The 22,194-nt window shown below is 35.5% G+C and overlaps 3 protein-coding genes across 7 annotated transcripts in view; 2 read left to right on the top strand and 1 right to left on the bottom strand.

Moving 5' to 3' along the window:
* Positions 1-1,893: 1,893 nt before the first annotated feature.
* LOC111455347 (BURP domain-containing protein BNM2A-like) lies at positions 1,894-6,827 on the bottom strand. 2 transcript variants are annotated; one of them, XR_002712574.1, is made up of 3 exons: positions 6,691-6,827; positions 4,787-5,639; positions 1,894-1,905 (listed from the first exon to the last, which is right to left on the bottom strand). XR_002712574.1 is itself a non-coding variant. In XM_023096974.1 (2 exons), exons 1-2 carry the CDS (start codon positions 6,769-6,771, stop codon positions 4,881-4,883), a joined length of 840 nt encoding a protein of 279 aa, XP_022952742.1. In that variant the 5' UTR covers positions 6,772-6,827; the 3' UTR covers positions 4,700-4,880. The 2 variants fall into 2 exon arrangements, 1 of the variants encoding a protein (XP_022952742.1); XM_023096974.1 differs by lacking the exon at positions 1,894-1,905 and having other exon boundaries at positions 4,700-5,639.
* A 1,984-nt stretch (positions 6,828-8,811) lies between these two features.
* On the top strand, positions 8,812-14,700 carry LOC111454914 (organ-specific protein S2-like). Of its 3 annotated transcripts, XM_023096385.1 has the most exons (4): positions 13,248-13,320; positions 13,439-13,712; positions 13,845-13,994; positions 14,393-14,700. In XM_023096385.1, exons 1-4 carry the CDS (start codon positions 13,279-13,281, stop codon positions 14,572-14,574), a joined length of 648 nt encoding a protein of 215 aa, XP_022952153.1. In that variant the 5' UTR covers positions 13,248-13,278; the 3' UTR covers positions 14,575-14,700. The 3 variants fall into 3 exon arrangements, with proteins under 3 accessions (XP_022952150.1, XP_022952153.1, XP_022952152.1); XM_023096384.1 differs by having other exon boundaries at positions 13,439-13,994; XM_023096382.1 differs by lacking the exons at positions 13,248-13,320; positions 13,439-13,712; positions 13,845-13,994; positions 14,393-14,700 and adding exons at positions 8,812-8,904; positions 9,023-10,635.
* A 1,590-nt stretch (positions 14,701-16,290) lies between these two features.
* Positions 16,291-22,194, top strand: part of LOC111455037 (SWI/SNF complex subunit SWI3D-like) — a 9,272-nt gene continuing 3,368 nt past the window's right edge. Inside the window, exons 1-5 of one of the 2 annotated variants that reach the window (XM_023096558.1) lie at positions 16,291-16,862; positions 17,707-18,227; positions 18,617-19,249; positions 20,054-20,220; positions 20,294-21,015. In XM_023096558.1, coding sequence (XP_022952326.1) covers positions 16,397-16,862; positions 17,707-18,227; positions 18,617-19,249; positions 20,054-20,220; positions 20,294-21,015 — 2,509 coding nt within the window. In that variant the 5' untranslated portion in view covers positions 16,291-16,396. The remainder of the gene's footprint in view (positions 16,863-17,706; positions 18,228-18,616; positions 19,250-20,053; positions 20,221-20,293; positions 21,016-22,194) is intronic. The other variant, XM_023096559.1, reaches the window with a different exon arrangement.

Below are 22,194 nucleotides of genomic sequence, written 5' to 3'. Positions count from 1 at the left end.
TTGTACGATGTGTTCAAGGATATGTTTGAGATAGGATACAAGAAGGATGCACAAAACGAAATGTAACAATAGGAGTAAAATACATTCACGAAACGTTAAGGTTAGGTTACATACCGGAGTGATATGGATAAGAGAGATTGATGGAAGAATACAGTTAGGTTACAGGTAGAAAGGGATAGGTTTGTGATAGATTGATATAATGATAGCGTTAGGTTAAGTTCTTGTGATAATATGATTAAGATACGTTCACGTAATGATATGTCTGTGATAGGTATAAGAACGTTAAGGCTATGATAAGTTAGAGAATGATATGACTATGAAGTGTTTACGTTATTACTTGTTTATGATATGATACATTGTGATGCAATATGTTATGGTATGATGTGTATATGATGAAATGTTATGTCAAAAGCATAGAACGGTATGTTAGGTCTCTTAAATTGTATGTATATGACATGATATGAATGATATGAAATTATGATAAATGACATGACATATAACCCCGTTAGAATTATGTATGATTTGAGAACGGAAGAATGAGAAACGATATGATATGAATGATGAACGATATCTGAAACGATATGAAAAATGATATGATATGTACTTAATGCTAGCGGAGTTGTATTAAAGGATAATGAAATTGTAGAAGTAGTGGGGACCTCATGCATTATGTGTGTTCATGCATCTGGGGGGATACCCCTATCCCATCACGAGGGTACAGACGCGTACATCCAATGGCAAGACAACGATCGTTATGCTTTGCATAGCGCTACCGTGACAGTTACTAGTTCTAACGGGTCCCGGCACAAGGGGTTCCCAGAGTATGCCCACCGGATAAGGAAAGTGGCCCAGCAGTGTGCGAACTAGCTGGTGAGCCCATACTCGCACATATGGGCTGTGTGTAGAGTATATGGTATACGTCCACGATTACCTGTTAGGACAGCACCGTAGGGAAAACGAAACGAAACGAAAGCTAGGTCCCATCATTTCATTGCATGTGATTGTTGCATTTAACCCCAATAGTGAGGTCACTTACTGAGTATTTCTTTAAATACTCAAGCCATGTGCTACTACATTTTCAGGCTAAGGCAAAACATTTTTGTACGGTTGACGACGGCATCGCAACTTGAGATCATGACACATGCATAGGATAGTGGTATTTATTTTCTTAAACTTAGGCTAGAATAGGATGTTTTAAACTTAAACACTTATTTATTTTATTTCAGGTCTTTTGTTGTGTCGTTTTAAAGACGTCTTCAAAACACGTAAGTCTATGGCTATATTTTAAGTTAAAGGTTATGTTTTATGGAATTTAAATGAAATTTTTCGTATTCAATATTTATGGTACGTATACAACGACCTTAAATTAAGTAGAAAATTTTGGGTCGTTGCAATTTATTTATTTATATTTATTTTAGTACAATAATCAAAATAATTTGGAGTGACATAAATACTCAAATAAATAAATAAAAGATTGTTTAAATCTTTTTAAGAGTGGGACGAAAATAAAATATTCAAATATTCAGAAATTTATATTTTACTTTGAAATTTAATTCTTTTTTTTTTCTTATCAAAATATTATGTTTCTTAATTTTAAATTTTAAGTTTTTTTTTTTGTGTTAAATTTCAAAAAATTACATTTTAATTTTTTTTGTTTGTATTTAAATTTTAAAATATTATATTTTTTTCCTTAAATTTTAAAAGTAGTTTTTATATATTTCTTATATTTCAATATTTTACCCTTTTGCCCTTAACTTTTATTAATACTCTGGATTAATTTTTAATTAATTAATTAAAAATAATTTGATGCGAGAAATTTTAATTAATTATAATAGTGATCGAAAAATTAATGAAAATTAATTTAATTATAATTCATTTTATCTAATATTTTTTTATTAATACTCTCTCTTGATTAATTTCTAATTAATTAATTAAAAATAATTTGATACATTTGTTTATTTTTGAAACGAGATATAATTATTTTATAGATTCTTGGTTAAAATTTTAGTGTTTGAATATGATAGAAGATTTTGCTAAATTATCTCTAATATTTTGTTTTTAAGGGTATGGGGACAGATTTTAAATTTTACATAATACCTTACTCTCTCATAGCAAATTTCAACCTGAACTTAGTTACTCGTATCAGTAACAACATTCTCCAATAATTTTCGATGACAAATCTAGAAAATAACACTCCAATCGATCTCGAACTTAGACTCTCTCTCCGTCCCCCGTCACCACTGCCCACTCTCCGTCCACTGTCACCATCGCCCTCTCTCTATCCACCGTCACCACCGCCCTCTCTCCATCCACCGTCATCACCGCCCTCTCTCCATCCACCGTCGCCACCGCCCCAGTTATGTCCACTGTCGCCATCGCCACCGTTCCAATTTATAATGACACCATCAACACTCTCACTACAACAATCAAGTATCGACCCAACACCATCGACATCACCCCACCATGTCGTAATCCCACATCACTCCCCTCAAGCTCCACAATCCAATCAAAGACGACAAAGAAGTAGACCAAACAACACGCCAATCGAACCACCGTATCCATGGTCCACAACCCGTCGAGCCGTAGTCCACGAACTCGCCTACCTTCGAACGAACCGCATCCTCACAATCACGGGCGACGTCAAATGCAACCAATGCAAGGAAAGTTACAACATGGGGTATGATTTGGTAGAGAAGTTCAACGAAATAGCGAGTTTTATTGAGCGAAATCGAGATATTCTACATAGTAGAGCTCCCCAATCATGGACGAAACCTACATTAGCGAATTGCATGTTGTGCTTGCATGCAAAGTGCGTAGAGCCCGTGATAATCGAGGATGATAACGAACGAATAAATTGGTTGTTTTTACTCCTGGGACGATTAATTGGACTTTTGAAACTTAAACATCTCAAATATTTCTGCACCCATACTAAAATTCATCAAACCGGGGCTAAGGATCGCCTCGTTTTTCTCACGTACCTTACTTTGTGTAAGCAACTTCAACCCTACAATAGACACTTCTATTACTGAATTGAGTGGAATTTTGGATTAGGGTTTTGACTAGTGAGGAAAAATTTATTTATCTCTTTTTTTTTTTTTGAGATAAATATAAAAAATGTATCTTTAATTTAAATTATATTTATAACCTTTACTTTTATTTTTATTTTAAAATTTAAATTACAATAGTAAAAAATATAGTTTTGATTCTTAGTATGGGTAGAGAGGTATTGGAGCTGTTCATGTTTCAAATGGTTATGATTTGGTTTCCTCGTAGTAGGCGGCGACGACGGCGACGGTGGCAGCTGATAACAGCCCGTTTGTTAGTCTTGCTACTCTTGTGTATCATGTTAGTACAACCTTTCTCTCCACTCCGTCCTATGTATACTTTTTATAGCGTTTTGTTAGACGTATATGGATGCTATAATAGATTATGAAGTTATAGCTTATTTAAGTTGTTATTGTTAGACGAACACGACTCTTCACAATGGTATGATATTGTCCACTTTAACTCTCATGGCTTTGCTTTAGGCTTCCCAAAAGGCGTCATACCAATGGAGAGAGGAAAGAGTATTCTTTGTTTATAAAAACATGATGATTCCCTAAATTAGCTGGTGTGGGACTTTCATCATCCAACACCTCCCCTCGAACAAAGCACGCCTCCCCTTAATTGAGGCTCGACTCCTTTGGAGTCTTGGTCATTTTGTGACTGCTTTCGTGCCTTCGAGGAGGCTTGACTCCTTTTTTCTTTTGGAGTTCTTTGTTCGACGTTCGAGGATTTACCAATTTATTGGCACGACTAAGTTTACGGCATGACTCTAATATCATATTAGACGAACACGACTCTCCACAATGGTTTGATATTGTCCACTTTGACCCTCCTTTCCAAAAAGTCTCATATTGGAGAAGTATTCTTTGTTTATAAAAGCTTAATCCATTTAACAGTTATGAAAACATGTTACAACACCATTTCTCCCAAAAGCAAGAACACCCAATTGATCTTCTCACATTCCTTTGGAATCACCGGCCTCACTCCTTTTTCCGTCCCGCAAAACCGACACGTCGAATAATTCGGCCATATCCACGACCTCGGCGTCCGGTCCTGGAGCGACTCCATGTTGTTCTCTACGAAGCTCCCGATCTCGTTGAACTTCAAAACAATGTCGTATTCGATCTCGTAAATTCTTTGACAATGGTGGCACTTGACATCCCCAGTGATCGTTAGGATTTGGTTCGATGTCATATAGTTTAGTGTATGAACCACCGCTCTTTGGTTCGTCAACCATGGATATGGTGGCTCGATCGGCCCCGTCTCTCTCGGTATTTGAGATTTCATATGATGGAGAGATCTTCGGTGAAATTCTAAATTGTCGGCGGTTCTCATTAAGATTATTAAGTGTCGCTCAGAGGCTGCATCGACCGTGGCGGCGGCGGCCGTCGAGAGGGCGAGAGAGAGTTGAAGGTCATCGTTATGGTTGTTAGTAGCCATTTTTTTGGTAGAGATGATCATTTCTAGTTATGACGTGGTTTTCTATCAACCGTTGGATTGGATGCTCCAAGTCTATCTAGTTTTTAATGACCGTTGGATAAATTGCTGACGTAGCATTGCCAAATCAGAATCTATGGATATAATTTAGAAATTTATTAAATTTTCTATTTTTTTTTTTTCTAAACTAATATTGATTAAATAAAGTTGAGGATATTTCAATTTATTTTATTTTTATGCATTACATAATTTAAAAGACGGAAATCAAACTTAGACCTATGTACATGTTCGACCAACGACATACTACCACTTGAAAGCACGTTTGATTGTACGACCGTACTCTTATTTCTTATTTATTGAGTTTGACAAACAGGAGTAGGAGTATTCGAACCTTTGACCTAATCTTGAGGAATCCATACAAGATCATCAGAAGGGAAGAAATGGCAAACGGGGACGGACCCAGGTTGGATATTAAGGACACGAAACGACGGATGACTAGGGCTCCACTGGGAGGTATCCATATGACAGATCGCCAAAGCCTCAACCAAGTCTCCATTATCACCTTCCAAAGCAATTTTCAGGACACTATTGTCACCTTCTTGGTAATGGCAGTAATACACAGCGTATGGATATGGCATGGTGTGACATGCCACGAGCCTCGGGGCTGCAATTTGCTTAGGGGGTTCGAGGAACGTGTAGTTTTGGAGATGGACGTTGGAGTTTGTGAGATGGGACGTTTTGAGAAGCTTGAAAGGGGGTTTTGTGGCCAAGGCAGTGGTTACGAAGGCTAGCATTGATTCCATGGAAGTGGCGCAGAACTTGGTCTCGCCTTTGATGGGTTTGAGCTCGCATTGGTGGAGGGTTTGTTGGATGGCTTGGGCTTGAGGGGAGGCGTGGGGGAAGGAGAAGGAGGAGAGGATTTGAGGGAGGTTTTTGAGGGAGAAAGGGATTGAATTAGGGGTTTGTTTGGGGAATAATGGAGGGGATTTTGATGGGTCTCTTTTGGGGAAGTAAATTGGGAGTTTTTTGCCTTGTTTTAGGTCATTTATGGTGAAGAAAACTATGAGTTTTGGGTCTATTTTGGTCACCATTTGTATGAGCATGGGATCCTTCTTCTCATCGCTTTCATCGAAGGCTTTTGTATTTCCTTCGGCAAACTGCAAAATATGAGCATTGTGAGGTGATATTTGTTGAGGATTGTTGGGAATGAGTCCTACGTTGGCTAATTTAGGGAATGATCGTGGGTTTATAAGTAAACGAATGCATCTTCATTAGTACGAGGTCTTTTGGGAAAGTCCAAAGTAAAGCTATGAGAGCTTATGTTCAAAGTGGACAATATCATACCATTGTGAAGATTCGTGGTTTCTAACATGGTATCAGAGTCATACCCTTAACTTAGCCATGTTAATAGAATCCTCAGATGGTAAACAAATGGTGTATTTTGTTTGAGGGCTCTAGAGAAAGGAATAGTCGTGCCCTTAACTTAGGCATGCCAATAGAATTCTCAAATGGCGAACAAATAGTGTAGTTTGTTTGAGGGCTCCAGAGAAAGGAGTCAAGCCTCGATTAAGGGGAGTCTGTTTGAGAGCTCTATAAGCTCCAAGAGAGGCTTATAATGTACTTTGTTCGAGGAGAGGATTGTTGGGAGTGAGTCCCACCTTGACTAATGTAGGGATTCATGATTTCTAACATGGTATCAGAGTCATACCCTTAACTTAGCCATGTTAATAGATCCTCAAGCGGCTTTTGCTCGAGAGCTCCATAAGTCTCAGGGGAGGCTTATAGTGTACTTTGTTCGTGGGAAGGATTGTTGGGAGTGAGTCTCACCTTGACTAATTTAGAGAATGATCATGAGTATATAAGTAAAAGAATACATCTCCATTAGTACGAGGTTTTGTGGGAAAGCCCAAAGCAAAGCCATGAGAGCTTATGCTCGAAGTTGACAATATCATACCATTGTGGAGATGCATGATTTCTAACCTAGTATCAGAGTCATGCCCTTAACTTAGCCATGTCAATAGAATCCTCAAGTGGAGAACGAAGGGTGTACTTTATTCGAGGGCTCCAGATAAAGGAGTCAAGCCTCGATTAACGGGAGGCTGTTCGAGAGCTCCACAAGCTTCCAAAGAGGCTTTTACTATAATTTGTTCGAGAGCTCTACAATATTTAGAACACTCAAAATTTGAAGTAAAAAAGCTCAAACTTTACCTTAAGAATTAGGAAGAGAAGAAGTAGGAAGATGAAGCAAGAAGCCAGTCTGGTGCTACCCATCCTTTTAGTTTCCTCCATGTTTTGTTGGGTTTGGGTTGTATAAGCTTCCTAAGGAGCTCAATATGCCTATTTATGGGAACGATTCACTGATATCTAGAGATACTTTTTGCCCCGTTCTTATTACCTATTTCAATCTTCATTTTTATAAAAAAATTTATTTATTTTTTAGGAAATTGGAGTGACGGAGATTTTTTTTCGTTTTAGAATCGTGAGGGGAAGTTCGAAAGGAAAAGCTCAAAAAGAATAATATTACTAGTGGTGGGTTTTGACGGTACAAATGGTATCAGAAATAGTTAACGAACGATGCGAGACATTAGTCAGAATAGAGCTACACCCTTTTCATAGTAGATGCATTTTAAAATCGTGAAGTTGACAATGATATATAACGGGTCAAAGCAGACAATATCTGCTAGCGGTGAGACTTCGATTTTACGATAACTATTTTTAAAAGTTTTATAAAATATTCTAATAAAAATAGTGATATGTTCAAATAATAAATAGATAAGTAAATAAATGGTTAGGGTGGGGCGAGAATTGAAAATATAATCTTCATTTCCGTTGGTTTAATTCATCTCAATCTTGATTGCATTATTACAAAAATTATTAATGTGACATTTTTAATTTTCATTAAATTACAAATTTAATTCATAAATTTTAATTATGTTAAAAAATATTAATAACTTTCATTAATTTTAATATTTTAATAATATTGTTTCGAGAGTAGTTTTCACATCAAGAATTTTTCATGTAAATTTACGTGTTTGTTGTTTTTTTTAGGGAGATAATTGCTTAAGAATCAAATGATTTTGTGAATTAGACATACGTCTTAATCTACCTAAACGGTAAGATCCCACATCGATTAGAGAGGGGAACGAAACATTCTTTATAAGGGTGTGAAAATCTCTCCCTAACATACACGTTTCAAAATCGTAAGGCTGACGATGATATGTAATGAACCAAAAACGAACAATATCTGCTAGTGATAGGCTTGGACTGTTGCATAAACGATCAAGATCGAACTTGTTGTTATTCATGAATTAGAGGGTGGATCAAGCGATGTTGAAGTAACTTCTCATTAAAAAATCGAGAGAAATTTCGCATATGGGCTAGGCTATATGATACCGATCCTTGAGTTGAGTTATATGACATCAATGATCGAGATAAACTTAAAGATGAAATTAGAGCACGTGACATAATTAAGATAAGTTTTGAGAAATAACCTAAAATCACAAACACTTTGTATAATCAGTCCTTTTTATTGTAATTAGTATCCATTAATTTGCATTATCAACCATAAATGACAATAATGCAATAATCAACTCCAATAATTTTTATTAATTAATGATTTCATCCCAAGTTAATTTAAATACCATATTTATTTTTAATAAAAATAAACTATTTATTTATTTTTAAGTATTTAATTAAGATTTGCCTACTATTTTAATATATATTTCGAAAATTATTTTATAGAGTGATTAGAAAATAAATAATAAATAATAATAATAATAATGAAATTAAATAAATATATGTATATATAATGGTATCGGAAGCAAAAATATGTATTTAAAATTAACAAGAATGGGTTCAGTTCAACCTGATTTAGTTTTTTTTTAAACTACGTGATTCATAAAATTTTCATTTATTTAAATTCAATAGAACCTAAATAAATTCATAACTCAACTGGACTAGTTGAGTTATGTCAATTATGTCAATTGAATTTTTTGAGTTATTGAGGTTTTAAATAAGTATGAATTTTTTAAAAGTATCATTAACGCCCTTAATTTTTATAGAAAATTTGTTAAAAAATTATTATAATTATTTACATCTATTATTTCCCTCAGTAAAAAAAATTAATTGTTTTCTAAAAGTTTTAGGATATTAATTTTTGAAAGTTTATTGATACTTTCTAACGTGTTTAATTTAACTGTTTTCAATTTTTTTTAAGTTTAAAGTTATTATTGAAACATTGCGTAAAATTTATGAATATTTTTATTAATTTAGCCAAATATAAAATTTATCTGAATGGAAGATAAAAGGTATATAGAGGAAGAGTTTGTGGTTTTCTTTTGTAGGGAACTCAACAAAGGAGGAACGAAGTGATATCAAAACATGAAGGGGCTTGTGTTCATCAATTTCTTCCTACTTATTTTGGTAATTAATTACCAATTCCATTCATCTTTCCCTACTCTAACCCCTTTTCGTATTGAATTTAAGTTATTTTCGTATACTCGAACATGTTTTGATTTCGGCTTTTTTGTGGTGAATTTAGCTTGCAAACACTATAGAATCAAGGTACGAGCCAGGAGATCATCACTGGAGAAATTTCATTGACGACAAGTCATTGCGTGAAAAAATTGGAGAATTTATCCAATCTTATCCAAACTCACTTCTTTCTGAGAAGGAAATGGAAGATTGCACCGGAACTTTGAAGCTTGAAGATGGAAAGCTATTCGTCAAAAATCTCGAGCCTCGACCACAAGCCACATTTGACTCGGATGTAGTCAAAACTAAACTTTTTTCTATAGACATAAAACCCCGACCAAGTGCATCGTTTTATCCCGATGATACCAAGAAAAAGTTTATCGCTGAAGATATAGAACCACGACCAAACCTCTCATTTTATCCCGATGTTGTCAAAACTAAACTTTTTTCTAAAGACATAGAACCCCGACCAAGTGCATCGTTTTATCCCGATGATACCAAGAAAAAGTTTATCGCTGAAGATATAGAACCACGACCAAACCTCTCATTTTATCCCGATGTTGTCAAAACTAAACTTTTTTCTAAAGACATAGAACCCCGACCAAGTGCATCGTTTTATCCCGATGATACCAAGAAAAAGTTTATCGCTGAAGATATAGAACCACGACCAAACCTCTCATTTTATCCGGATGTTGTCAAAACTAAACTTTTTTCTAAAGACATAGAACCCCGACCAAGTGCATCGTTTTATCCCGATGATACCAAGAAAAAGTTTATCGCTGAAGATATAGAACCACGACCAAACCTCTCATTTTATCCGGATGTTGTCAAAACTAAACTTTTTTCTAAAGACATAGAACCCCGACCAAGTGCATCGTTTTATCCCGATGATACCAAGAAAAAGTTTATCGCTGAAGATATAGAACCACGACCAAACCTCTCATTTTATCTGGATGTTGTCAAAACTAAACTTTTTTCTGAAAACATAAAACCCCGACCAAGTGCTTCATTTTATCCGGATGATATCAGATTAAAGGTTGTCAAAGATATAAAACCGCGACCAAGTGTCACGTTTTATCCAGATGATATCAAAACAAAGATTGCCAAAGATATAGAACCACAACCAAGTATTACATTCTATCCCGATGATATCAAAACAAAGATTGCCAAAGATATAGAACCACGACAAAGTGTCACATTTTATCCGGATGACATCAATTTAAAAGTTGGCAAAGATATAGAACCGCGACCAAGTGTCACGTTTTATCCCAATGATATCAAAACAAAGATTGTCAAAGATATAGAACCGCGCACAAGTGTCACATTTTATCCCGATGATATCAAAACAAATCTTGTTATCAAACCTATAGAGCCACGATCAAGTACCACATTTCATCGAGACAATCTCAAAGCCAAAGAGTTCTCGATCGATGCTCTCCGTGATGAAGCTGACGTACAAGTGGCACAAGCTTGATGCTATGTCCAAAGAGAAAGGAAGAAAAATATCTATTAAAAATCCCTTAAGCTATGATCCAACGTGTTTATGGTTTGTGTAATTTACTTTTCTGTTTGAATGTGGAAAAAATAAGTTGTGGTCATGAATAATATTACGAGGAAGCTATATACTGGGATGGTTTCTATTTAGATTTCCATTTCATGTAATAGTGATCGATACCGAATGGAATAAATATATGATCTACTTTAACGATCTGTTTTAGTAATAAATTTTCAAAATTATAACACCGTTGAACCAAGTTTGGAATCGAATTTAGCATTTGATGGCTCGAGATTCTCATGTATCCTTGCAACATGATCACGCTACCTATTCGTTTTGAAGTATTTCTAAGAATGAAAACTATTTCCCATGTATTCATATAAATCCTTTTCAAGATATTTTGTTCATGCTCAAATACTAGATCACCTAACGTGGTTACTTCAAACTGAGAACGCGTAACTTTAAAGTTCTTAAGATTTAGTCATAAAAAATGAAGGTGCACGTTCTTAGTATAAGTAGTGACTATCAATTCTTCGAGTTTTTCTTAACCATCAATTCTTTAAGTATAAGTAGTACAGATCCATCCCAAGAGAGGGCGTGAAATCACGTAGGTAGTCTTAGTAGCTGGTAAGTAGATGGAGCATGGAGTCACTTCGCCAACCTTGGGTGACTATATAATCTCATGGGAAGGGTTAGCCGTTAAAATATCATCACTAGCCCAATAGGGTTAAGCTCAGTAATTATATTTATGATTTAGAATGTTAGGAATAAATTTAGGAAAATGATTTAGGAATTTTAGAATAAAATTAAGAGAATGATTTAGGTATTTTAGAAAAAACCTTAACAAATTTTAGGAATAGATTGACGGTATAAATACCCTCCATCCTACCAGTAAATCCAAAACAATACAAAGGAATAGTCTTTTGTAAATCTCTGGTTCTTAATAAGTGTGTGAGTGTTTCCCACAGAGAGTTGTGTTCAACATTTGCCAACTAACTTTACATGGATGATGATTAGACTAGCACACACATCATATCCCCACCAAAGAGAGAGTTGTACGAGATAGTGCCTAAAAAGTAAGCTACCTTAAGTTAAACAACAGAGAGTAATTCACCCAAAGATGGGACTCGTCGTTCCACGGACCTGCAATGTCAGAAAAGGGTGAACCACCTCCTCTAAACCTAAAGTGGGTCCTTTAGCAGTTAAGGTACCGTTCAAGACTTTGAGGCACCATAGATGCTCAAGTGGCAGTAGAGACTAGGCTCGAACTTCCTTAATCCCAAAGTAAAGTACATAGATACCTACTATGTTAAGGATGTGATAAGAGCATACAAATAGGTTGCTTACTGATTATTTTTATAGTCACCCTTTTACCCTTCTTTTTTGTCCAGTGCTCACAGGCTGCCGGTCAAGACGGAGGAGTGTTCGAAAGCTATACGGTCATAAAGGGGGACGTTATGGAACGTCAATTCATCTTTGTATTTCATTTTCTAATTGTATCCTAAACTCATTTTCTCGTTTATAATAAATTTACGCAACAACCTCCTATAATTGAATTTTATTTCATATTTAATCAAGAAATTTTTTGTTTTTATTTCGATTTAAATTTCACCACATTATTTTATTTGTTTGTAGTTTGTCTTTTAAATCATGATTTGAGATTTGAAACCTCGAAAATTGAGTCGTGATAATGACTATCAACAGAGTATAGCTCAATCATATTCTATATTTAATTAAAAAAAATTAAAAATTTAAATTTTATTTAACCTCAAGTAAGGTTTGTAAAACTTTCCATAATTAGTCATTCATAAATTCCATCTATATAGCCTCCTTTTTCTTGTTATAAGTATCCATTAATTTGCATTATCAACCATAAATGACAATGATGCAATAATCAACCATAAATGACAATAATGCAAATAATAATAAATTTTATTAATTAATGATCTCATCCAAAATTAATTTAAATACAAAATTTTTAGATGGGATAGATTTTCGATCATTTATTTAAATTTTTATTTTTAATAAAAATAAAATGTTAGTTCATAAAATATTTATTTATTTATTTTTAAGTATTTTATTTATATTTGCAACTCTATTTCAATATATATTTAAAAAATTACCTCTTAAATAATTAAAAATTATTTTATAGAATTATTGAAGAAATAATAATAATAAAATTAAATAAATATATGTATATAACTGTATCCTAAAAAGAAAATTAAAATTAACCCGTTGGTTCTATTTAATTTTTTGAAACTTATGTGATCATAAAATTTTCATTTATTTGAATTCAATTCAACCTAAATAACGGTATCGGTTGAGTTATGTCAATTGAATTTTTTGAGTTATTGAGTTTTTTAAATAACGAGAACTTTTAAAAATATTGTTAACATCCTTGATTTTTATAGAAACATGAGTCGTCTATTTGCATCTCATAGATTATTTCCTTCTTCAATTTGAACACATCAACAATATAAAAAAATAAAACTTTTTTCTAAAAGTTTAAGATATTAATGTTCAATTTATGAGTATTTTTTGAAATATTTTAATGATAATAATATTTTTGAACTTTTGGTACTTCTAAATTTTTTTAAAATACAAAATATTTGAAACATTTATGAGGATTTTTTTTTTTAAATTTAAAGTTATTATTGAAACATAATTGAGACGGTGTAAAGTTTAGAGATATTTTTATTAACTTAGCCAAATATAAAATTTATCTGAGTCGTAAGCATGAAGGAACATATTAAAGGTATATATAGAAGAAGCGTTTGTGATTTTTTTTAAGGGAACTCAACAAAGGAGGAACGAAGTGATATCAAAACATGAAGGGACTCGTGTTCATCAATTTCTTCTTACTTATTTTGGTAATTAATTACCAATTCCATTCGTCTTCCCCCACTCTAACCCCATTTCGTATTGAATTTAAGTTATTTTCGTATACTCAAATATGTTTTGATTTCGGTTTTTTTGTGGTGAATTTAGCTTGCAAACACTATAGAATCGAGGCACGAGCCAGGAGATCATCACTGGAGAAATTTCATCGACAACAAGTTGTTGCATGAAGACATTGAAGAATTTATCCATTCTGATCCAAACTCACTTCTTTCTGAAAAAGAAACAGAAGATTGTACTGAAACTTTGAAGATTGAAGATGGAAAGCTTTTCGTCAAAAATCTCGAGCCTCGACCACAAGCCACATTTGACTCGGATGTCGTCAAAACTAAACTTTTTTCTAAAGACATAGAACCCCGACCAAGTGCATCATTTTATCCGGATGTTGTCAAAACTAAACTTTTTTCTATGGACATAGAACCCCGACCAAGCGCATCATTTTATCCCGACGACACCAAAAAAGAGTTTATTGCTGAAGAAATAGAGCCACGACCAAACCTCTCATTTTATCCGGATGTTGTCAAAACTAAACTTTTTTCTAAAGACATAGAACCCCGACCAAGTGCATCGTTTTATCCCGACGATACCAAGAAAAAGTTTGTCGCTGAAGATATAGAACCACGACCAAACCTCTCATTTTATCCCGATGTTGTCAAAACTAAACTTTTTTCTATGGACATAGAACCCCGACCAAGCGCATCATTTTATCCCGGATGTTGTCAAAACTAAACTTTTTTCTATGGACATAGAACCCCGACCAAGCGCATCATTTTATCCCGACGACACCAAAAAAGAGTTTATTGCTGAAGAAATAGAGCCACGACCAAACCTCTCATTTTAATCCCGACGACACCAAAAAAGAGTTTATTGCTGAAGAAATAGAGCCACGACCAAACCTCTCATTTTATCCGGATGTTGTCAAAACTAAACTTTTTTCTAAAGACATAGAACCCCGACCAAGTGCATCATTTTATCCCGACGACACCACAAAAAAGTTTATTGCTGAAGATATAGAACCACGGCCGAATCTCTCATTTTATCCAAATGTTGTTGAAGTCGAACTTCTTTCCAAAGACATACAATCACGACCAAGTGCCTCATTTTATCCCGATGATAACAAAACAAATCCTTCTGTCAAAGATCGCGATCACGACAACCTCAAAGCTAAAGATTCCTGGGTTGATGCTCACCATGACAAAGCTGACATACAGGTCGCACATGCTTAATGTTATGTCAAAATATGCCATAGAAATATACGAGAATAATTGATCTCTTAAGGGATCTACGAATCCCTTAAGCTATGATCTAACGTGTTTACCGTTTGTGTAATTTACTTTTCTGTTCAATAAAATTGGAAATCTTTCCTATCCAAAAATCAACCGTGGGAAACTCCTCAAGGAATTAAACATTGGAATCGAATTTGACACTTGATGGCTCGAGATTCTCCTGTATCCCCGCAATATGCTCACGCTACCTACTTGTCTTGAAGTGTTTTTAAGAATGAAAATTATTCCCCACGCACCAACACAGATCCTTTCAAAATATTTTGTTCTTACTCAAATACTAAAAACGCTCGACCTTAAAGTTCTTAAAATTGTGTCATTGAAAATGAAGGTGCACGTCCCTAAAATAAGCAGTGACTATCAATTTTTCAAGTATTTTTTAACCATCATACCTTGAAGATCAGTTTCGTTCGAATGTGGTCTCAGTTCGTTTATGTAGTCATTTTTTACTCGAGCGTTGCATGAATCAACCATCTTCTTTTGGGGAAGAAATTTATAAAATCAATTAGCTAAAATAATTATTAATATTTAAAAACTTATAATCATCCAAATTATTCAATAAATTATATTTTAAATTATTAATTTTTATTTTTATTTATTTATTTATTTATTTTTATGTATTTGATGTTGTTGTCAAGTACGGATCCGTCTTAAGAGAGGGCTTGAGATCACGTAGGTAATTATATTAGTTGGCAAGTACATCCAGTCACTCCCATGGATGATGAGTAGACTAGCACACCACCATCCCGTCTCACCGAGAGAGTTCTACGAATAGTGCCTCAATGGACATCGGTTCTACGAGTAGTGCCTTAACTTGAGACATCAGTTTCACACCGCATAGACAAAGTAAGCTACCCTAAGTTAAAGAACAGAAGAGCAATTCACCTCAAAGATGGGACTTGTCGCTTCGTAGATCTACAACAACAGAAAAGGGTGAACCACTTCTCCGAACGCAAAGTGGGTCCTTGAGCACTTAAGGTACCGTTCGAAACTTCAATGCACCCTAGATGCTCAGATATCAGTAGAGATTAGGCTTGAACTTCCTAAAGCCTGAGTAAACCCAAGTGAATACCTACTATGTCAAGAATACGATGCGAGCATACAAATAGGTTGGTTAGTGAGCATTTCTATACTCACTTTATTTTTCCAGGTGCTCGTAGTCGACCAATCAAGATAGAGGAGCATTCGAAAGCTGTACGGTCATAAAGGGGGTCGTTCTAGAGCATCAATTCGTCTTTGTATTTCGTTTTGCAATTGAATCCTAAACTCATTTTCTCTTTTATAATAAATTTACACAACAACTTCGTATTTAATCGTGGTCTTTATTTATTTATTTAGATTTAAATTTAAATTTCACAACATTTTTATCTGTTATTTTATTTGTTTTTAGCCTGTCTTTTAAATCATGATTTGAGATTCGAAACCTCGAAAGTCTAGTCTGATAATGACTATCGGCCGAGTCTAGTTCAATCAATATATTTAATTAAAAAAAAATTAGAAATTTAAATTTTCAAAATAATTTCAAAATAAAAATAAAATAAAATAAAATAAAAATCTAGCCTACTATTTAACCTTTGTAAAAATTGGATTTTATTTTATTTTATTATTATTTTTTTTTTGGTAAGAACTGGAATTCTAAGTTCAATGCATCATGGAAGAAACAAGGTTGGGTATGCCAATAGCAATATAATCAGCAACAATGGAGTTCTCAAAAGTAGACACTATCATCATCTACAACTGATTCCATTTCCAGCAAAATCCTCACATGGAGGACAAGCGCCGCGACGCCGGAAATTTACCGGCAAACAGCACCGATTCTCCGTCATCGGAGCCGCCTTCTTCTCGTCGTCGAGCTGGAGCTCAGAAGCGAAAGGCAAGTACTCTCGGTGGCTCTATCTCCTCATCCGCGCCCTCGAAACGCGTTACTCGCGAAAAATCTGCGCTTTCACATCCTCCAAATCATAACGGCCCTTTCACCAGAGCTCGATTTGGCCCTAACAATGTTGCTGGAGCAGCATCGGCTAATGGAGGTCTTGCCTCCGCCGCCGGATCAGTTAAGACGGAAGGCTCTTTACTTCATTCTGAAGTTCAGCGTGGAGACGCGTTGGTCGCTGCGGCGGAGGAATTGAACAAGGCGACTAGATTGGCGAATTTGGAGGCGTCTTTCGAAGCTGATTTCGAAGCCATTAAATCTCGGAGTGCGAATTCTCATGTCGTTCCGAATCATTGCGGTGAGTTTGGTTTACTCTTTTTCGAGATCCTGATTTGTCCCAAGTGTTGTAGGGGTTTGTCGAAATGACCTCCATGTTGAGAGAAGGGAAATTTTGAACTAAGGGCTTGGTATTTTTGTACCGTGAAGAAAAGCTTCCCAATTTTCTTTGTTGTGATTAAGAATTCAGTACCTCAGTGGTGCATATCTAAATGTACATTAGGCTTCGGGTATCTGTTTCATTGGAAGTTCAGTGCATCTTTTTATTTTGTCAAAAATTTCTTAGCAAATTGAGGGATGCAAAAATTTCCAAAGAACTGCTGGAATGAATTATAGTTACATGTTGAGCTTCTTTTGCTTTTCTGAGACTATGTGAGGATGCAAGAAAATGTGCATGGTTTGTCTCTTACAGCTTGGATTGGACAAGTACATAGACAAGTACATATGTGAAATTATTTGAAAGATCATAGATTTTATTTGAAAGATTTTTCTGAAATTTAAAGTCTTCTGATATGTGAAATTATTTGAAAGATCTCTGCTGTCTTGGATTGGAAAAGTACATAGATCTTCTTCAAGACGAAGTCTCAACCAATATTTTCTGTTTCCCTTTCTTTTGGCCTTCTATTTCATGTGCCTGGTTTGTCTCTTACAGCTTCTTAATTCTCTAGAGTATGTAGTGGGCGAAATTACAAAGTGCTACATTAATAACCCAGCCATAAGTTTAATTCTTCCATGCTTTACAGAATTTTCATTTCTTCCTTTCTGGTTCCAGGAACAAGCTTAATCTTAGGCTTTCTTTCTTCATTAGTGAAGAGAGAATGAGAGATCCACAAGTTTATTGATTGTCGTTTGGTCTTTTTTTTCAGGTTGGTTTTCGTGGACAGAAGTCCATCCAATTGAGGAACGTTCGATGCCTTCTTTTTTCAGTGGAAAGGATGGCACTCGAAGTCCTGATATATATATCAAGATACGTAATTGGATTATGAAAAAATTCCATGCAAATCCCAGTACGCAGCTTGAAGCAAAAGATCTATCAGAGATGGAAGTTGGAGAACAAGATGCTAGAAAGGAGGTGATGGAGTTTCTTGACCATTGGGGTTTGATTAATTTTCACCCTTTCCTATCTGCAGAATCAATTTCAACAAGTGATCTTGACGATGAAAGTCAAAAGGACTCTTTGGTTGAGAAGTTGTTTCACTTTGAAACATTAGAATCCTGCCCATCTATTGTTCCGAAGATCAATGTTACCACTGCAGCTCCACCTAGATTGCTTAGAGAATCTGCAATTTCTGAAGAGATGACGAGGCCTGAGGGTCCATCTGTTGAGTACCACTGTAACTCATGCTCTGCTGATTGCTCTCGGAAACGTTACCACTGCCAGAAGCAGGTTGGTTTCTTTTTTCTTCTTTTGTTTGTTTGTTTTTTTAATTAGGAACAAAGGAATTTTATTAACAAGCAAGGAGCAGCCTAAGGGCAAGGAGATGAGAGGGCCCCCTCCCAACAAAAACTAATGATTCCAATCTTAGGAATTAGGACTAGCCTATAATTACCAAAAAAAAAAAAGAAAAAAAGTGTCATATACCAGACAGAACCCAGGAGCAGGTGGGTTGTCAATTCAAAATTCCTTCTTTAAGCAGTTCATTGTTGGAATATCAAACTTGTATTTTAGAATCTCATGGATGCAAAATCATGACATTAAATTTCATGAGTAGTCTCATAAGTCAACAGTTATGTGTATTCATTGACATATCAACTAATAATATTCATCTTTGACAGGCAGATTTTGATTTATGTTCGGAGTGCTTTAACAATGGGAAATTTGATTCCGATATGTCTTCATCAGATTTTATTCTCATGGAGTCCGTTGGGGTTCCTGGTGCTAGTGGAGGTAAGTGGACAGATCAGGAAACTCTCCTCCTCCTTGAGGCTTTAGAGCTTTATAAGGAAAACTGGAATGAGATTGCTGAACATGTGGCCACCAAAACAAAAGCCCAATGTATATTGCACTTCATTCAAATGCCAATTGAGGATACCTTTCTTGAATCTGAGGATAATGTTGAAGACGGTGCAAAAGAAACTGTTCCACCTTTAACTGAAAATGATTCATCAGTCCCTACTGATATCACTGAATCAATGGATAATAAGGCTACTGAAAAAGAGGCTTCGAATACAGAAACTGCAACCAAGGAAGATACAGGTGAGGTAAAAGTTGGGCTGGATAATTCAAAATCAGAGGATGTTGAAGGAAAAGCTGCTTTAGATAACTCCAAATTAGAAGATGGTGATCAGAAGGTTTCTGAAGACATTGCCTTGAATGCTTTGAGGGAGGCATTTGAAGCCATTGGTTATGTACTAACACCTGAGCACCCACTATCATTTGCTGATGTAGGGAACCCTGTCATGGCATTGGTAAGTGGAATTTAGAACGTAAGGACTAATGAAATTGGTAGTCCTAATTTTCTTTAATCGATCTTGAATAGTTTTTATTCATTGGTATGCCTCAAATTTATGGTTATTTCATTGTTCTGAATCACGCTAGGATTAGTCGCATGGTTTTGAAGTTCCTCGCTTTCCATAAAATAAAAATCTAAAAGTAAAACCACTATTTAGATTTGCGCAGCAAACAAAAACTTAAGAGTCATCACTTAAGCTGGTTCCTTGTATATTGAACTTGGTTTCTGGAATTTTCTTAAGTCTCATAGATGGAAGATGATTTCTTCCGTGATGGATTTTTTGGATGTCATGGCAGGCATCTTATTTCTTGTTAGCCTATAAGATGCACCAGGTCTGCGCTGCAAAGGAGCAGTTTGACGTTCACTTTGTATGAACTTTACTACTTTGCTTGAAGGTGTATGTTAACTTCGTTGATTCTAGATTCTTGCTATCTTTTTCCCTTTTATTCTTTATATGTTCAATTCAAATAATTCTCTCCACTAGAAAATGAAGGTTTACCTTGAACCTGCCTTAGCATTCTAGGATTTCGTTTTGTCATCCGTATCTGTACATGAACCAAGTTTTGGCAGCTATCGTTACAATTCGTTCATTAGCTTCTGTCCGTGCTCAGGATGACCTTCAGTTAGTAATTGTCATGCTTATTATATTTATTGGTGGAGCAGAAATAGTGAAGTGTGTACTCTTTGCCCTTCATTAGCACTCCTTATAATCATAAATTTCATTCCTGATTGCTCAACTATTTAAATATCTGCTTTTCAGGCTGCATTCCTTGCACGCTTAGTTGGATCAGATGTTGCCAGTGCATCAGCCCGTTTTTCTTTGAAAAGCGTATCTCAGAAATCTCCCAGTTTAGAACTGGCTACAAGGCACTGCTTTATTTTAGAAGATCCACCAGATGATCAGAAGGCCAAAGCTAATTCAGAGAGGTACTTGACGTTGAGACTTGACATGCTTGTTTCAGTTTTGTTCTATTCTTTGATCACAGTGATACTTTTGCAGTATTGTCAATGTGGAAGCTCAGAAAAATGACAAGGAACAGTGTGCGAAACAGAGACCAGACAATTCTACTTCGGTCTTAGATGACGGAGCCCTATCAGCTAATGACGGTAATAACAAAAATGGAGAATCGGTGACAAAGGAAACTATAGATAATGAAAATTCTTCAGATGCTATTATAGAACACAATCCAATTACTAATCATGATTCAGATAGAACAAGTAATTTGAAAGAATTGAGAGAACCAGAAATACCTGAGGTTGAAAGAACAGGCATTGTGAAGGAATCTGAAAATGTAGAATCAAAATCGACATCAAATCCAGTTGAAAAATTGGGAGAAGGAACTTCTGCTGAAAAACCATCACAACCTAAGTTGTCACCCAAGGATGTTCATATGTCAGATTTGCAACATGCTGAAAAAACTGAGATTCAGAAGCAAGTTCCATCTCATTCTGCCAAAACTAAAAAAGAATTAGATGACGAGCCAAATCATTTACCCTCTGCAAACGAGCCTCAACCAACAATTTCTGCTAATTCAGTGAAAGAAGCCTCAAAAGATGTAGCTATTATACCTGATTCTCACAATGGGAATGAACCTGCAAAAACTGAAACGTCTAAATCCGTGGTTGACCAGGAAGCAAGCAAGGTCGCTGATTCTTTGCCCTCAACAGAGAATGCAACTCCACTACCAGTAAAACCAACTTCGGTTATTGAAAGAGGAGCAGGTACGTGTTTCTTTTTTTTTTTTTCCCAGCTATAATTTTGTATTTTTGAACCTCCCACCAATTCAGATTGCATTTTTCAATTTTTTTTAAAATAAATTATTCAAGGCTATCCAAAGCTTGCACATTCCAAGAGGATGGTGAGTACAAGTTATTTCCTATTGAATAGTATTGACTTTGATTTGTTTTTAGGAACTTCCTCGTGTACTGTTATGTATATTTCTTGAAAAAAAAGAAAAAAAAGGATCATCAAGAACCGCAAAAGTGTAGGACTTCTTGGAGGAAAGTGTAATGTTCTAGGGGGAAGCATACGTAACTGACAAAACCAATCAGATAATTTAGCTCTCACTTTCTTTCTTGTCCTTCTTCAACCATATTCCAAGTTAGAGAAATTATGGCCCACTTTGTTGGAGGGGCCAGGGGGTGGTGTAGAGGGGTTGGGAATTTAGAGATGAAGAACTTTGCTCTCTTTGCTAATTGGTTTTGACATTCTTCCTTCAAGCTTGATGCCTTCTCGCAAAAGATTATCGTGACTCTTGAGATGAAATTAAATGAAACAAACTGCAAAATCCTGTTTGACATACTTTCCCTCATACATGGTGATCCCTTGACTTAGTATTTCAGGATAGGCATTTTTTTTCTCGAGTCATCCAATATTTTGTCTTTCAAATATCTCTTCAAATTCATGTTTGAAGTGAAAGTTAAGTGGAAACTTTTTAGGGAAATTGTCTCAAGCAAAGCATGACTTGTTTATCCTTCAAGAGACAAAGTGTTCTAGGGTTCATGGGAATCCAATTCATATTATTTAGAGAGATCAGTTTTTTTGAGTGAATCCCTTGATCCTATAAGGTCTTCTGGAGGCATCTTGGTTGTATGGACTCACAACCTTCCTAGCCTGGGATTAGTTCATGGATCCTAGAATTTATTCATTCTATTCCATAAATGTGATTATAGTCCCTCCAGGTATCGGGAGAGGGATTGTTTCTAGGAGGAGCTAGGAGGTTGGCTTGGTCTGTGCACTTAGTGCTGGTGTTTAGTCAGAGATTATGATTTGACAAGGCTTCCATTGATGAGTGTGGGTTATTTGGATCCCTCTCTCATGAGATACCCATCTTGCACGGTAAACAATCTGACACCTCCACCTCTCCATCCCCCCCCCCCCCCCCCCCCCCCCCCCCCCCC

This window comes from Cucurbita moschata, unplaced genomic scaffold (assembly GCF_002738365.1).
Source record: "Cucurbita moschata cultivar Rifu unplaced genomic scaffold, Cmos_1.0 Cmo_Scf00017, whole genome shotgun sequence".
Lineage (NCBI taxonomy): Eukaryota > Viridiplantae > Streptophyta > Magnoliopsida > Cucurbitales > Cucurbitaceae > Cucurbita > Cucurbita moschata.
The sequence above is the reverse complement of the archived record's forward strand: the minus strand, read 5'-3'. Positions and strand labels throughout refer to the sequence as shown.

Coding starts and splice junctions, on each gene's coding strand:
- LOC111454914 (XM_023096382.1), top strand. CDS start 8,863: ATGAAGGGGCTTGTGTTCATCAATTTCTTCCTACTTATTTTG. Junction 8,905..9,022: donor ATTTCTTCCTACTTATTTTG/GTAATTAATTAC, acceptor TGGTGAATTTAG/CTTGCAAACACTATAGAATC.
- LOC111455347 (XM_023096974.1), bottom strand. CDS start 6,771: ATGGAGGAAACTAAAAGGATGGGTAGCACCAGACTGGCTTCTTGCTTC. Junction 5,640..6,690: donor TTCTCTTCCTAATTCTTAAG/GTAAAGTTTGAG, acceptor CATATTTTGCAG/TTTGCCGAAGGAAATACAAA.